Below are 14,644 nucleotides of genomic sequence, written 5' to 3'. Positions count from 1 at the left end.
CTCCCATGAGCCTCTGGTTTGCAAAACCACTGTGTTGGAGTGGTGGGAATGTGCACTGCTGCTCTCTCTCCTGTTATCTGATGGGATTTAGTTTCACTGACCTAAAACAGGGGTTTGATATAATGCAGAGCCACAGGGAATATTCGGTGGAAATAAGGAGATCATGTGACTTGGGTATCATTCTGCTATCCAGTCTGACCTGTCTACCTCTGCTTTCTCCGCAGGCACTTACATCCTGATTGCTGTTGGTGCTGTGATGATGTTCGTTGGGTTTTTGGGTTGCTATGGTGCCATTCAGGAGTCGCAGTGCCTTCTGGGAACAGTAAGTGCCCCCCCCCCCCCCCCCCGCCACCTAAATGCATGAATCCAATCAGAAACACAAAGGAAGGTGTGGTCATGCTGACCATAAAAACTCAGCAAGCATTTTTCTGATGACTCAGTGCCGCTTGCTGACTGTGGTTTTAGTGCATTACTAAATGTATTGGGTTTTGGTGCCATTGAAGCCTTTTCAAAACCCTCATCAATCAGTATTTAAAATTCAAGTTTTGTACTTTTAAGGCCCTTAACGTATCTCCTAATAAGAAAGGTAAAAAATGTCCACTTTCCAGTATCTTTTCTCTAATTTAGTTTAATACATTTCCTTTAGAGAAAATAATACACAATAGTAATCAGGAAAGTTATATTGATCTATCCTTAAGGTTATTGCATTGGGTAGACAGTAAATTGCTGACTAAAATATTTTTGTAGCATTAGTCTTGCCAAACTGCCAACATGTTTCAAAAGTAATTTTAGTTTAGTGGGCCTGCGGGGCTATGAAACACTCTGCTATGAGGATTATAATAAGGGATGGACATAACTGGTACGCATTCACCTTTAAAAACGATACGTGCGACAATCAAATGTTTGTAAAAGCGTACTTATTGTATGTGCATTTGCACTGCTATGAAAAGAAAATAGCTTGCATTTTAACCTGTATACCGCAAATGAAGTAGGTAGCATATAAAGATTAAAATGCATTACATTTTGTTTTCATATCAGCGCAAATGCACTTAAAATAAGTACGCATTTACACTGTTACCACAATCGATTGCATACCAGTCATGTCCAACCCTGATTATAATGCAAAAAAGATGCTAGTTTCAATCAGAAGCTAGACCTGGAATGATTTGAGCCACATGTTGCGATCTAGATTGGGGAAAAACTAGCTGCTATACAGGATCTTTCCATGTCTTTCTGTTATTCCTTTCCCAGTTCTTCGCATGTCTGGTCATTCTGTTTGCCTGTGAGGTCGCCGCTGGAATCTGGGGCTTCATGAACCGCGATCAGGTGAGTAAGGCTGGACGGAGCTGCCTGCACACACGTTACCGGGGGCCACTTTCACACAGAAACTGATGCCTGTTTGTGCTAATCTTGTGGGGGAGGAACATCCATCCATCCATTTTCCAAACCGCTTATCCATCTGGGTCACGGGGGGTCCAGTGCCTATCCCGGAAGCTATAGGCACAAGGCAGGGATCAACCCAGAATGGGGGGCCAGCCCATTGCAGTGGGGGAGGAACAGTGTTAATCTAATTGCGGTCCACTTACCCATTGCTCTCCTCCATTCCAGGTGTCCAAGGAGCTGATTAAGTTCTATGATTCTGCTTTTGAGAAGGCTACTCTTTCCAGCTCGGACAATGACCCATCCGTCGCAGTGGTCCATGTCTTCCATGAGACAGTAAGTGACCCCTTCCTTTTATCCCTGCCCCAGAAACCAGCAGGTCAGCTGCTGTAATCAGCCACGACTGGCTTTGATTTCTCACTGAAACCATTACTAATGGAAACCTTGCTCTGTTGAGTCAGCCAAGTAGAATTCTAATAGGCTATCCAGGAGCGGTATGGCATGTCGGGGTCATTGCAGATGTAGCTGTCAAGCTTAAGGCTATGAATCAGGTCACCGCAGTGGTGATAAATTTGTGATATGTGAAGTAAGGTGACCTGTATTAGCACAGGTTGTCAGTGTATTTACACTGTGTCCAAACATGATCCAACAGTGAAGCCACTTTTGATGCTTTTCCCCTGCCACCAAGAACCGAGCTGGACCCGCCCCGTACTACGAACTGTCACTTTTCTTTTGCAAAGTTTGGGAGATTTACCCAAACTGTAACCATGCTGACATGGTCCTGCTTACTAAAAGGGCTGAAAGCATAACTAACCCAAGCTGGTTACCTCACCAACATCTGATTGGTCGAATTGCACAGAGATACCAGTGTTCTGCGCATGGATTATCTGAACGAAAATGCCTTTAAAGCATCTCTTGATGGTAAGGAGGGAGTCTGATGACCAGATGTGGTTCGGCAGCTCATTCCATCACTGGGGAACCACACATTAGTACCGTCTGGAGTGACCTTTCAGATGTTGTGAACAGAGCTGAAAGCGGCATTGGTTTACCGATTTGAAGGGGGTGAGAGGAGACATAGGTCATTAGGAGCCTTCTTATAGAGATGGCTACCTGCCCATAAATGTAGAAGGAAGGATGAGGTGTGTGTGTTTGTTTTTTGTTTGTTTGTTTGTTTTGTTTTAAGTGCTAACAACTTGATTTGCATATTTCTCTTTCAGCTGAATTGCTGTGGAAAGGGAGTCCTCTCTGCAACGACATGGGTCGGTAGACTGTGCCCCAAGAAGGATTTAATCCTGAACTTGAGTACGGTAAGCTGTCCTCACCTGCGTGTTTCCAGTGTATCCTCACTGCACTCCTGAAGCTTGTTTTATTCCTGATGGAAGATCAAAAGGGGCCAACAACACTGTTCCATCTTCTCAGGAAGAACAAATAAAATTGTCATTGTTTTATGGGTACAGAACATTATTCACAGTACTTGTTAATGCAAGTGTGATGAAATCGTGATTTCAAACTTTTGTTTCAGAGCTGCCACCAGAGGATCACAGAGCTCTTCTCTGACAAGCTCTATCTGGTCGGCATCGCTGCCCTGGTGGTCGCCGTTATCATGGTTGGTATTAGTGTCAGTCGTGCCTTATTTGCTTCTCTCAGACTGCAGAGACACCAGTTACCCAAGTCAAAAGTCACCGGTTTCCTAAAGGCAGCATTTGAAACTGGTATTCTAAACTATGGTATATTCTCAGGCAGAAAAAAATGCATTACTAGTCGTAAAGTCTTTAAAAAATGCATTACTAATGGGCAGTGGTGACTTGATGGTTAGGGAAGCGCACTTGTTATTGAAAAATTGCTTGTTTGATTCCCTGACGAGCAAGGTACCACTGAGATACCACTGAGGTACCAAGGTACCGCCCCCAAGCACTGCTCCCCGGGCGGTGAATTAGCTGCCCCCTGCTATGTCACGAAGGTCACATACGGGTTAAATCCAGAGGACACACTTCGTTGTTGTGTGCTGTGGTGTGTCAACAATGACAATTAATCCCAAGAAATTCTAAATGTCATTTTCCTTGTAAATGTCTGGCAGTGTGTGAAGCAACAGCAAGCTGAAATGTCCTCTGATCTGATGGTCTCTTCTTCTGCTCTTCAGATATTTGCAATGATCTTCAGTATGGTTCTCTGCTGTGGGATCCGCAACAGCCAAGTCTACTAAACAGAAGCCATTGAACAGAGAAGACATAGATCTGTTGGATTTTATAATTTTTTTTTACTTTTTGATGTAGTGTTGACGTTTACTTTTGATCTTATTAAAATGCTACTCTTCTCTAACAAAATTTTAAATACCATCCCAAACATAGTCTTCCCAACTGTAGATTTATGGGCAGAGAATGTTGGACAGTATCACATTAATGTCCTTTTATGTAATATTTAATCTGAAGCTGTCAATGGCTCGTTACTATCCTGCGCTAAATGCAGTCTTTGTTTTCGTTATTGCTCTCTCTGCATGTAAATGCATAAAGGAAACACTCTCAGTATCCGATGAGTCATCTGATCACAGATAATTACTAATCTGACTTTAAAAATATGCAGTGTGCTGTGGCAAATTTTAAAGGACTATAAAACAACTTTGTAAGGCGATCGGGTATGAAAAGTCAACATCTGCCAAGAGAACATTTAGACAGCTCAAACTGCCCTGTGTTTACGAACAGTTCTGTCAATATGCTAGACTAAGTAGAAACTTCTGTGTACTGTATGATAGTTTCTATAATAACATTGCTGTGTGCAGAACGTGTGTAGTGCAGTTGCATAAAACCGTAATTACAGTTTCACTAATATATGATTAGCATACAATTAGACATTGAAAGGATGTACACACACACCACCTTCTCTTATTAAAACATTTCAAGTATAGGCGGCTAAAAATCTAGGTGTCTGATGCTTTCTGAAATCCTTCTCCCATATGCACAATATTATTAGGAATTGGAACTCCCTGTTTCTTCCCAATTTGCTTGTTCTTTAATGGTTTGGGGGGGGGGGGGGGTCTGGAAACTCAGGAGCTAGTTCCCCATCGGGTACGTTTCCAGTATATTGTATTCAAGCTTTGTTGGGCTTTATGTAGCATTTGTAGTCTTGGTTACAGCTTGTCCTGTGGGATCCTGAACTATTGCAGCCCAATACTTGAGTATATTTCCATCCTGTAATACTATACCAGTTACCAAACATCAGCTTGTTTAAGCTACAAAAACATCATATAGGTGTGGAAAGTTAATTAAATAGCCCCGTAATACAGCCGTTTCTCCTGTCCAGTTGGTGCCGTCATTTTTTTTTTTGCTTTTGTGATCTTGCCCAGAAAAGCCTTATAAATATTGTGAGTTTCACCACAGGTACTTTATGAATCTGTCATTAGTGAAATTCCATGCCTGGATCATTTAGCCGAGACTGAACTTTATTCATTTTCTATCTACAGTATATACTTTGTGATAATTTTCTTCTTTAACCAGCCTAAGACACAAAGGGGACCAGTCTTGTTACCCATTCACAACTGTACACACTGAAACTGTGTCTCTGTAAATCACCAATCGTTTGAAGATGCTTTTTTAATAACACACCGGATGTTTGCTCCAGGTTTTGTTTCTATGCCAAACGTAGAAGCTTGTAGCCATGGTAATATTGTTGCTGCCTGGCGACTATAGAATTGCATTTATACTTATGTCTTGCCAAAGCTGACCCAGCAGTGATGTTATGGGGTCACTTCCAGTCCCCTGGAAGGAGCATGTCGCCACGCTTGTTGCCTTAGAACTGCAATTTCCACTTCCCTTTTTAACCCTCTGTAGTATGCGTGTTTGTATGTGTTTGTATGTTTGCCTGTGTGAGCATGCGTCTGTATCTCTGATTCTATGTGCCTATGTGTGTGTGAACCTCTGTATGCCTGGGCATTTGTATGCGTGTGCGCTCGCATGTCGATCCTGGTGCAGGTCTTGGAACATAGTGCTTGAGGGCCATGTGACCGTATGCCACAGGCCTTTCCTGCCTCGCGGGTGGGGCTGCTGGGTGTCGCTTTGTGAGGAAACCCGGAATTCCCTGACCCAGCTCCCCAGAGAATGACAGGAAACAGCTCGGTGTTGGAAACAGCTGGAAGTCCCACACCACTAGAGGTCAGGCTTGTATTCATCTTGGACTGCAATTCCGAGACTTGTTCCCAGCAAAGATGGCATCATAGCCTGTTGTTGATCTTGGACGCCTGCCTACCTGGCTGCAGGCGCAGTCCCTGTGCCAAGTACAGTGCTGGTTTTGTAGCAGCATACGAGTTACTGACAGGTGGTCTGACCCCCAATTCTGCACTCGTACATGAGTCATCACATGCACTACATGGAAAATCTGTAAACTTACCTGGTACTAAGGCACTATCATGTTAACCCTTAATGCCTATTATATACATGTATAATATATATATATGTACTAATTATGTAAAAAAATATATATAAGCTTCTGGTGTATTCTGTTGGTAATTCTTTGGTTAAAAGGAAAACAAGAGCAGAGATTGAAATGTAAGTGTCCTGCCTGTTACTGACAAGGTCAACGCTTCATGTGTTTAGACACGAAGAAGTGAATCATGTTGAAATTAGATGACGTAAGATTAAGTCACAGTCTACAGTGGATCAAACTGTCAAAGTGAATTGAGAACATATGGACTGATAAATGGTTAGAGCTGCAGTTATGAAATACAATCAGTCATCGTTAAGTCATGGATCCATGATTATTAGTCATTCTTAAAATCGGATTTTTAAAAATGTTTGGCTATCTCTCTTGGGACAGTAATGTCGTTCAAATCTTTGCCCTTGTTTAATTTTAGTTTTTGTTGCTCGGATTTGTAGCATTAAATGGATTCTACAAATCTTGCGTGTACATTAATTGTTTTTCTTTTCTTTCCCAATTCATGAGTTGGATCTTTTCTGTCTGCTGTGGGCAGGTGGGTCCCTGTGAGATTAGATGGGGGGAAAATGAATAAATGAGTTTGGAGTTTCATATCTTGAGTGAAGAGGGTTTTTGCTGTCATGAGGCTCGGGGGAAGCTCATTTCATCATGGAAGACCCAAGGCAGGACACCCCACTGCATTTTGATATTTCTTAGACCTGAAATCACCAAACGGGTGCCAATATTGAGAAAAAGGGAACTGAACACTGTAAAAGTAGACTGACTGCATAAAAACAGTATGAGTGAAGAGTGAATTCATCTAAGATCCTCTTAGAGAGCTGTTACCCATTAGGTGGATGGTCATAAGCAGGAGCTAAATGGGAAACAAAAAAATAATGAGCTTAAATATTTTGTTACAGGTGGATAATTATGGATGTACAATTAAACAGGTGCTCTAGAAAATAGTCTCAGTGAAAATAACAGCTGAACAGAACCGTGAATGAGAGAGTCAACATCAAAATGAGGCAGGCAGCTATCATGCGAAATCTCATCCACCATCCAAACTCCATCCCCAGTGACACGTCAAAGGGATACCTACATGCAGCAGGGTGGCTGGTTTCGCTTTTCAGCCAGAATCCATCCTCCACTCAGCATCTTTGATTACAGGAGACACTTAAATGGTTGTTTTACTCTAGATCCGTATTTTTCAAACAGGTTCTCAGTGATCCCCAGACTGTCCACATTTTTGCTCCCTCCCAGCTCCCAGTAGCAAAAAATGTGGATTGCCTGGCATGGAGCAGGTCGGGAGTCCCTAAGGACAAGGCTGAGAATCATTGCTGAAGACTCCATAGTGACTGCATCTCTGGACCTGAAATCTCCAACTCTGTACATACACAAGACGCAACATTACAGCCGAGGTACCCAAACAAGATTTGCACTAACTGGCTGTGTAACTTTCACCATTTATCCATCTCACACCAAATCAACTCTGTGGGGTTAAGGTCAGGTGGTTGTGCAGGTCATATCATCGCTTGCACCTTCACTTCATTTTCCTTCTTTGGAAGGTTCTGACGGGATATTTGCAATGACAATTGCTTTTACCAAAAAAATGCTAAAATAGAGGGCATTAAAATATCAGACGAAGAATCATTGTAAGGTTACATGAAAAAAAATACGTGCACTTATTTTATATAGCAAGGACTCTTGCAGCTGCAGTCTGTCCCAATTGAAAACACCCTAGAGACATGGCCAAAAAGAAATGCATTACAATTATCTTGCTAGGAGGTAGGATGCAGGAAGAGACGTTTCTGCATAGTTTATTAGACCACATTTTTCTAATTTCTAAATTCTACAGAAGAGAGATGTGAAGTTTCTGATATGAAGGAGAGTTGTCAGGTCTTTGATGACAGCAAATATTCAGTACCTCAAAATCCATTTAGGGCTGACCATGCTGATTGCATTTTGAAGACATAAATTGCATGTCTAGGTTAAGCAGGTAGAAGACTGATTTTGCTTACCTTCCTTGTTTATTTTGTTGATCGGTTGTCATTCTGAACTAGTGCCTTTGCATCAGAGTAGGTTCCACTGGCACCACACATTTCTGGGAGGGGGGGGGGTTGAATTCAGCATTTTGTCTAACTGGAAATTACTTTCTCTACTTCTGTTATGCAAGTTTCGTTTGAGTGCTCCAGTTTTCTCCTGTATCAGAGAGTCATGCAGTTAAGTGGAACCTCGAAATCACCCATTTTTTCCGTAATATGTTGAGTTAAGGGCAGGAAGCCACAAAAAATAGATTTGAAGATGTGGTGTAATTCTCATAAGTTCCACGAGGTGTCAGTAAAGTTCTCTTCAGACGTTGCTTTTGATTTGTCGGCTCTTATCTGTTTGTGACCAAAATCCTGGCGGCCATAGACCCCACCCGCTTCCCCAGCCCACAACACCTCCCTCACAAAGCAATACACGGGGTTATGTTCCAAAACAGTCCCGCCTAACAAATCTGTTTACAAGAAAAACAGGTTTTCTTTATTTAAGTAACTCACAGTTCCCCCTTCACCCCGTCTCTCACATTTTCTCAATTTTTAGTTTAATATTATTCTAATACGAAAACCAGCCGAAGAGCCCAGAGTTCACTGAAACCCAGGCATGCAATGGAATCTAAGAAAGCTCGGAGTTCGAAAGTTGAACGAACAGAAGCAGGATATAAAAGACACAGAGGAAGTAACGTGTAACTGAATGCACAAGCATATAATATAATACGAAGGGGTTTATAATGAATTTGGGTCTTTGTCAAGATATAAACGACATATCGTAGCAGGTTCTAAATTGGTCATAATTCTCAGGGCAGATGTGCTTGCTTTTCTGTTTGAAAGGTTTTGTTTTACCTCCTGCCAGAGTTTCGTGCAGGCTGCGTATGTCTTGGTGGGAACCGGATATTTTTTACTTTTCTTTATTATAAAGAGTTTGCGCTCTTTCACTGAATTAACTGCCTTCTGTCTTTTCTCCTCTTGTCATATGTAGTGAGAATTCTCTTCCAATAAGGATGATTACTGAATGTAAAATGTAAAACATCTGCATGCATTTATACGACTTAGTGTTCGTTGTTCCACTTCAAGTAAAGCTCTTCTTGCTGCATGTTTCAGTAGGATTTGTTAATAACAAACCTTACACCTTTTAGTGCATCTACATCTGCATGCACAGGTGATTTTTGACACTGAACGTTTACCATATATGAGGAAAGTGAGAATAAACTGTGATAGCTACCGATACGCGTGACGAGGTCTTATAAATAATCGATCTATAAATTGAGCTATAATTTACATGGTATTACAAAAGAAGTCCATGCAAATGGATCAATTTAACACATGATATTTTAAATTAAATACTGTAGCGTTGGCTTCCACTACTCAGAAAGCAGCTCAGCATTTGCATATTCCAGCATGCTTGTGAGTCGTGTGAACAGTCCCTGTGTGCATTTGTTATTGTACAGTAAATAGCTGTGCATTTACCCGATTGTCATGTGAGCCTTTAGCTGTATTTGTGTATGCGGCAGTGCAACTGCTGACATTTGTGTTTGTCCTTTTAAGGGCTCATAATAAAGCACCTGGTGTTTGATGCTGCCTTGCTTCCGTCTCGCTTCTCTGGAAACTGCGTTGGCTAGGCATCGCATCGATGGAGTGGGATGGCCCCACTGACGCTACCGGAGTGGACCCACGAGGACATGGAGAGGACGATCATGAGCATTAAGCTAACTGAAGACCATGGCGAGCGAGCTGAGACCACACCAGCGGACGGCTGGCGCTATACATATAATGCTGAGAGCTCGCTAGCACACTGGTAGCAAATACCTAGCTCCCAAACTACAGCGGGGAGCAGCAGTGGGAGCTCCTTGAGATCCAGCTTGAGCTCACGGCGAGAAGAAGCTCCTGGGATAAGCAGACAGGTCTTGTGCTTGAGGGTGACGTTGCTCCTAGACACTGCTCCAGAAGCCCACTTCAGCTTGCTGGACCGGAAGGCAACATTGAAGCAATCGTTCAGGAGCAGCAGATGGGAGGTAAATGCAGGTGCTGGACGCTGACATCAGTGCCCTGGCCTGGTAGGCTTACCCCAACTACCTGGTGCCTATCCAAGAATATCTGGCCTTGCAGGCCTTCCATTCCACTCTCTTCCTAGAGCGCCTGCAGTAACAAGTATGTCTGATGGAAGTAGAGAGGGTAGAAGTGATCCCTGGTGCGGCAGATCAAGAGGTGCACTCATTGGCTCTGGAGGGCGACAACAGCAATGTCCCAGCAAGGCCAGTCCAGGACCATGGGCCACATGTTCATCTGTTGGTGTTGCAGAAAGAGGGGTCACCGGGCATACTTCTGGCCAGAATCCACCCTGGGGATGTCAGAAAGTGAGTGGGGGGCAGTGAGGGAGACACCGTCCCATTTCTGCCCCTCTCCTCAGACCCACAACCACACTGGGACCACCTACCCCGTCGGGTGAGTTAGCAACACGTAGAACTCCTTCCTACCCCTCACCGTCGCTGGAGTTTGCTAGTCACGCATAGGGCTTAACCCTAACCCATCACCACTCACCTGTGCTTCGTGACGGAGGAGACCTTCCTGGTGCAGCATCATCGACGTCTCCAGGTGCAGCTGAGGGCAGTGCTGTTGTACCACAAGTTTTGGTTTGCCCCCATTCAGGGTGACTGCATCATGGGTATGGACTTCCTCGCCATCCAGGGGGCCATTATCAACCTTGGGTGCAACAGCCTGGCCGTGAGAGTAATCACGGTTCCCCTGACTGCCACAGGACAGCCCAGCTCAAGCAGTTCGCCCTTAAGTCTCCTCTATCTGATCGCCGGACTGCTGCCCAAGACAAATTCAGCAACCAAGGAGGGCTGGAGCTCCCAGGGGTTCTGTTTGAGAGGAAATTCATTACACTAGCTGCAAAGAGCCACGATGCGACGTGTACTGCTTCCCATTCGGTAACTGTAGCGGACTGAGTAGGGCAGGCTTGGATCGGTACCCTCCTTTAGTGGCACTCAGCATTGTGTTTTGGTATGTTGGTGATGTCACAAGGCGTGGTGAGGGAGGTGCTGGACCACGTGTGGCACAGCAACTGCAACTGCGGTGAGTCTGACTTGAATGTGCTTTGACCCGCTGAATGCAGTCTGAAGGTGAATATCTTAAAATAACGTTTCTACTTAAAGAAAAATTAGCAAGGCAAAAAAAAAAAACTTTGGACTGCAATAAAAAATCTTCCTTTCCCATAAAGGAGAACAAGTTGGCCTTCACAGACACAAAAGAGGGCTTGCTTTTGTGAGCATCAGTTTACAATAGTCACAATTTAAACTTTTCAACGTTGGATCCATAATAATACAGGCACATATAACAAAATTACAAGTAGTAATGTTCAACCAGTCACTATCTTAGTTATACTTAACTACCCCATGAGAATTCGCTTTACCATAGCGGGCACCGAGACTTCTTGATATATATATAATTTTGAAAACAACTAAACATATTACACTTAATTCATATCCTTTAAGCGTCGTGAGCCAGAAGCCACATTTTAACTTCCGAAACACAGACAGACAAGAGGGCTTACAGTTACTACCGGGTTCACAATAAAACACACGCCCTCCTGTGGTCCGAAAGCATAAATGACTCAGGAAAACATTAACATCACCAAGCTAAATAACTAATACGAAATTAATAAAGTAAAACGATTTAACTTATATTGTGCATGAACAAATCGGATTTTACCGATGCAAAAATTCTAGAAATGATGTACCCCGAGTTCATCCCAAATTGTATCCGATGCACAGTTTTTTAATCAGGGAGGTCGCATCGTGTAATTTTATGCTGTAGTCTAGACCTTATCCGGGATGGCAGGGAATAGCCCTGGATGGGGCGCCGACCCATCGCATGGCACATAGACATCATTCATGCACAACTATGAACAATTTTGCAACTTCAATTCACATTAGCATGTTTTAGGACTATGGGGGGGACCCGGAGAACCCGTGGGAATCCCCACAATGACATGGGAGAACATGCAACTCCAAAACACATAACGCCGCTGCAGAGACTCAAAGGTGTGGTGACAGTGCTATCCACTGCACCACCGTGCTGTCCCATAATGTGCAATGTTTAAAATGTAATTATATTTTATACAATTTTAGTTTAGCTTTAATCATGTAGCTATTTTGAAAATTATAATCTTGAGGTACGCAGACACTTTGTGGGAAATGTTTGAAATTGTTCAGTGTTTTGTCTATGAACCCCGGAACAACACCGAGAGCAGTCCAACGTCCAGATCTTCCCATCTGCAGGAAGACACATGACACAAGCTACAGTCCGCATGAAGATAAAAGGGAAACGCCCCGTGTGTAACAATTCGACTCCAGTCACGTGACGTAGAAGCGCAGCGGCGCTGCAGGTCTCTTCGCTCCGCCGGCAGACGCTGTGAGTCAAGCCAGAAGGGAATGTTGAACATCTGCAGAAGGCGAGACGAGCAGAGACACGCAAGTCTGCGCATTGTTTGCTGTGGTTCCCATCGCAGGATCTCGGCATGGGTGCGGCTGCCACGCCCTGCTCTTGCCGGGCCCCTGCAGACATGGACAAACTAGTCCTAGTTGTCACTCACAGCATATCATACCTGTGCGTGACTAAGTTACTGCTGTCATGGCAACAAGCAAACAGGGCTTCCTGACACACGGCACATTTTGGTTTAGCACCATGTTACCATGGAAGAAGCATCTCAGTTGTCATACACCACACATAAATATTTTTAAGTCTGTCACGTTTAATTGGCACGTGGCAAATTTGTATTCGTCTGTTTCCTTAAGATTATGGTGTCAATAAAAACACAGACGATAATGGGAACGGTAAATTACAAATAATTTGAGACAAGCATTCATGAGACACAAGGTTTAATCTCAGAATGTATCGCCTCTTTCCTTATTATTTTAAAAATTTCTCATAAAATTACTGAAGAAACTTCCATTGCCTGTAGCAGTGCCAGTCGAACACTTTGTTCCACCCTGGGCAAACTTTACCACCAAATTTCACTTTGTCTCCGCCAGTTTGGAGTGGGGTGGTGCTTGTGGTTAGCTAAGTCGGCATCCATTCTTTTTTTCCAGTGGTTTACCCAGTACAGGCATAATGCACTCGGTGCTCAATGCTGACAAGGCAATTTGCATATTTATGTAAGTGCGCTTTAAAGCAGAAGCGAACGCTGCGAATCTAAGGTCACAGGTCAGGACGTGAAGCCCTTTGGGCACCGGAGAGGAAACGAACACTAGAGAGTTGATGGGTTTCCACGGCATCCTGCTCACCAGCTCTGCAGGAGACTGGAATTAGCCTTATCTAAATTTTATACTCAATACCCTACGCTGTCTTCATCTTTCATGAGATGGTGGGCTTTATGAAAATTTACTCACTATAAAAAAGACAAAATTGAACCAAAACTGTTTAAAAAAATTATTGTAGTTAAGTAACATATAAATAAATATTGCTTTTTTTTCTTTGGGGTAGCTCCACTGTCCAACAGAAGTAAGATATTAAATTAAATACAAAAATACACTATATCTATCCGGTTGTCCCTGCACCCACTCGGACTTACTACTGTGTTTCTTCGAAGGTTTTGAAGGTACCTGGTTCTGTGACTCAGCTCACTGTGTGACTGTGGGAAGTTAGACGTTTGTCTGACCTGAGAACATACTGTGTGACTCCACGTTCGTTCGCTATATTTTCTTGCCACTGACTCATAGCTCTCACTAAAACAACATGAAGAGACAAGTCTCAGAGAAGTTCCTTCCATATGCGTCAAAAGCCTGCATTTAAAAAATGGAATTGAATCTGTGCCAATATTTTCAGTGTTGAAAAACCAGTCACAATAACATTTAGCATTAATTGTATATTTATAAAGCATTAACATTCAATAAGCCTCTGATTCAGATGGGGAAAAGTGAATTGTTCCCCATTTATCATATTCTCTATTTCTTTTTTCTATTTAACTTTTACGAAGTGAAAATAAACTAGCAAACATAGGTCACTTGCCTCAAAAAAATCATCAAGTAAATATTAATGAAATAAATTTCAATTACATTATGAGAAAACCTAGAAGTGTAAAACTTGTTTGTCCAAAGTTTCCAAATACATGAAGTGTGTGTTTCCATTTCTCAGCAATAATTTATATTGCATTTTTACAAAGGTGAAGGATGTAAACAAACTTCATTCATTAAAATACCCATTTAGAGTGTTGATGAAGTTGATGAGAGAACTGCTGAACCGAATTCAATTACTCCTGTTCTGGTAAATATTAAAATCACGGGTAACAGTTATTTATTCATGACTTCATATTCATTTCATAAGCAGAATATATAAACAGCTCTGGTAAGTATTAGAGGGAAAATGATTAAAAATTGAAGAAAGAATCTTAAAGGCGTGCTCTACTTTTATCTTTTGCTTTTAGTCACTTTTAATGCCAACTTATTAATATTTTATTGCACACCTTCCTATAATAGCCATCATGAATCTTATATGCGGAAGGCTTATTAAAAAAAATCTTTAAGATAATGTTAAAATTGAGTATGATGATACTGGAGAGTAGGTGATATCAAGTTCAACATCAAGCTTTCAGTCACTACTCCTCGACATGCATTTAACCCGCTTTCAGTATGTTATCTTCCAGAAACACAGGCTGCCTTTTGCACATTTTCAAAGGAATTTATTGGTTTTTTAGATGCATTGTGGGATCATTACACTAAGAAAACAATATAGATATTTAGTTAGCGATTATATATTAGCTTGGATTTCGTACCATTTTGAGACCAAAGCACAGTTTTGTCTGTGATCTGGCATCCACACCA

General features: G+C 42.4%; 1 protein-coding gene across 1 annotated transcript in view; it reads left to right on the top strand.

The window, feature by feature from the left end:
• Window positions 1-6,396, top strand: part of cd81a (CD81 molecule a) — a 30,251-nt gene extending 23,855 nt beyond the window's left edge. The window contains exons 3-8 of the mRNA XM_049030182.1: window positions 225-322; window positions 1,252-1,326; window positions 1,609-1,716; window positions 2,598-2,687; window positions 2,903-2,986; window positions 3,521-6,396. Of these exons, the coding sequence (XP_048886139.1) occupies window positions 225-322; window positions 1,252-1,326; window positions 1,609-1,716; window positions 2,598-2,687; window positions 2,903-2,986; window positions 3,521-3,583 (518 nt within the window). The 3' untranslated portion in view covers window positions 3,584-6,396. The remainder of the gene's footprint in view (window positions 1-224; window positions 323-1,251; window positions 1,327-1,608; window positions 1,717-2,597; window positions 2,688-2,902; window positions 2,987-3,520) is intronic.
• Window positions 6,397-14,644: the final 8,248 nt, after the last annotated feature.

This window comes from Brienomyrus brachyistius, chromosome 11 (genome assembly GCF_023856365.1).
Source record: "Brienomyrus brachyistius isolate T26 chromosome 11, BBRACH_0.4, whole genome shotgun sequence".
Lineage (NCBI taxonomy): Eukaryota > Metazoa > Chordata > Actinopteri > Osteoglossiformes > Mormyridae > Brienomyrus > Brienomyrus brachyistius.
Note: the sequence above shows the minus strand (reverse complement) of the source record. Positions and strands in the feature narration are given on the sequence as shown.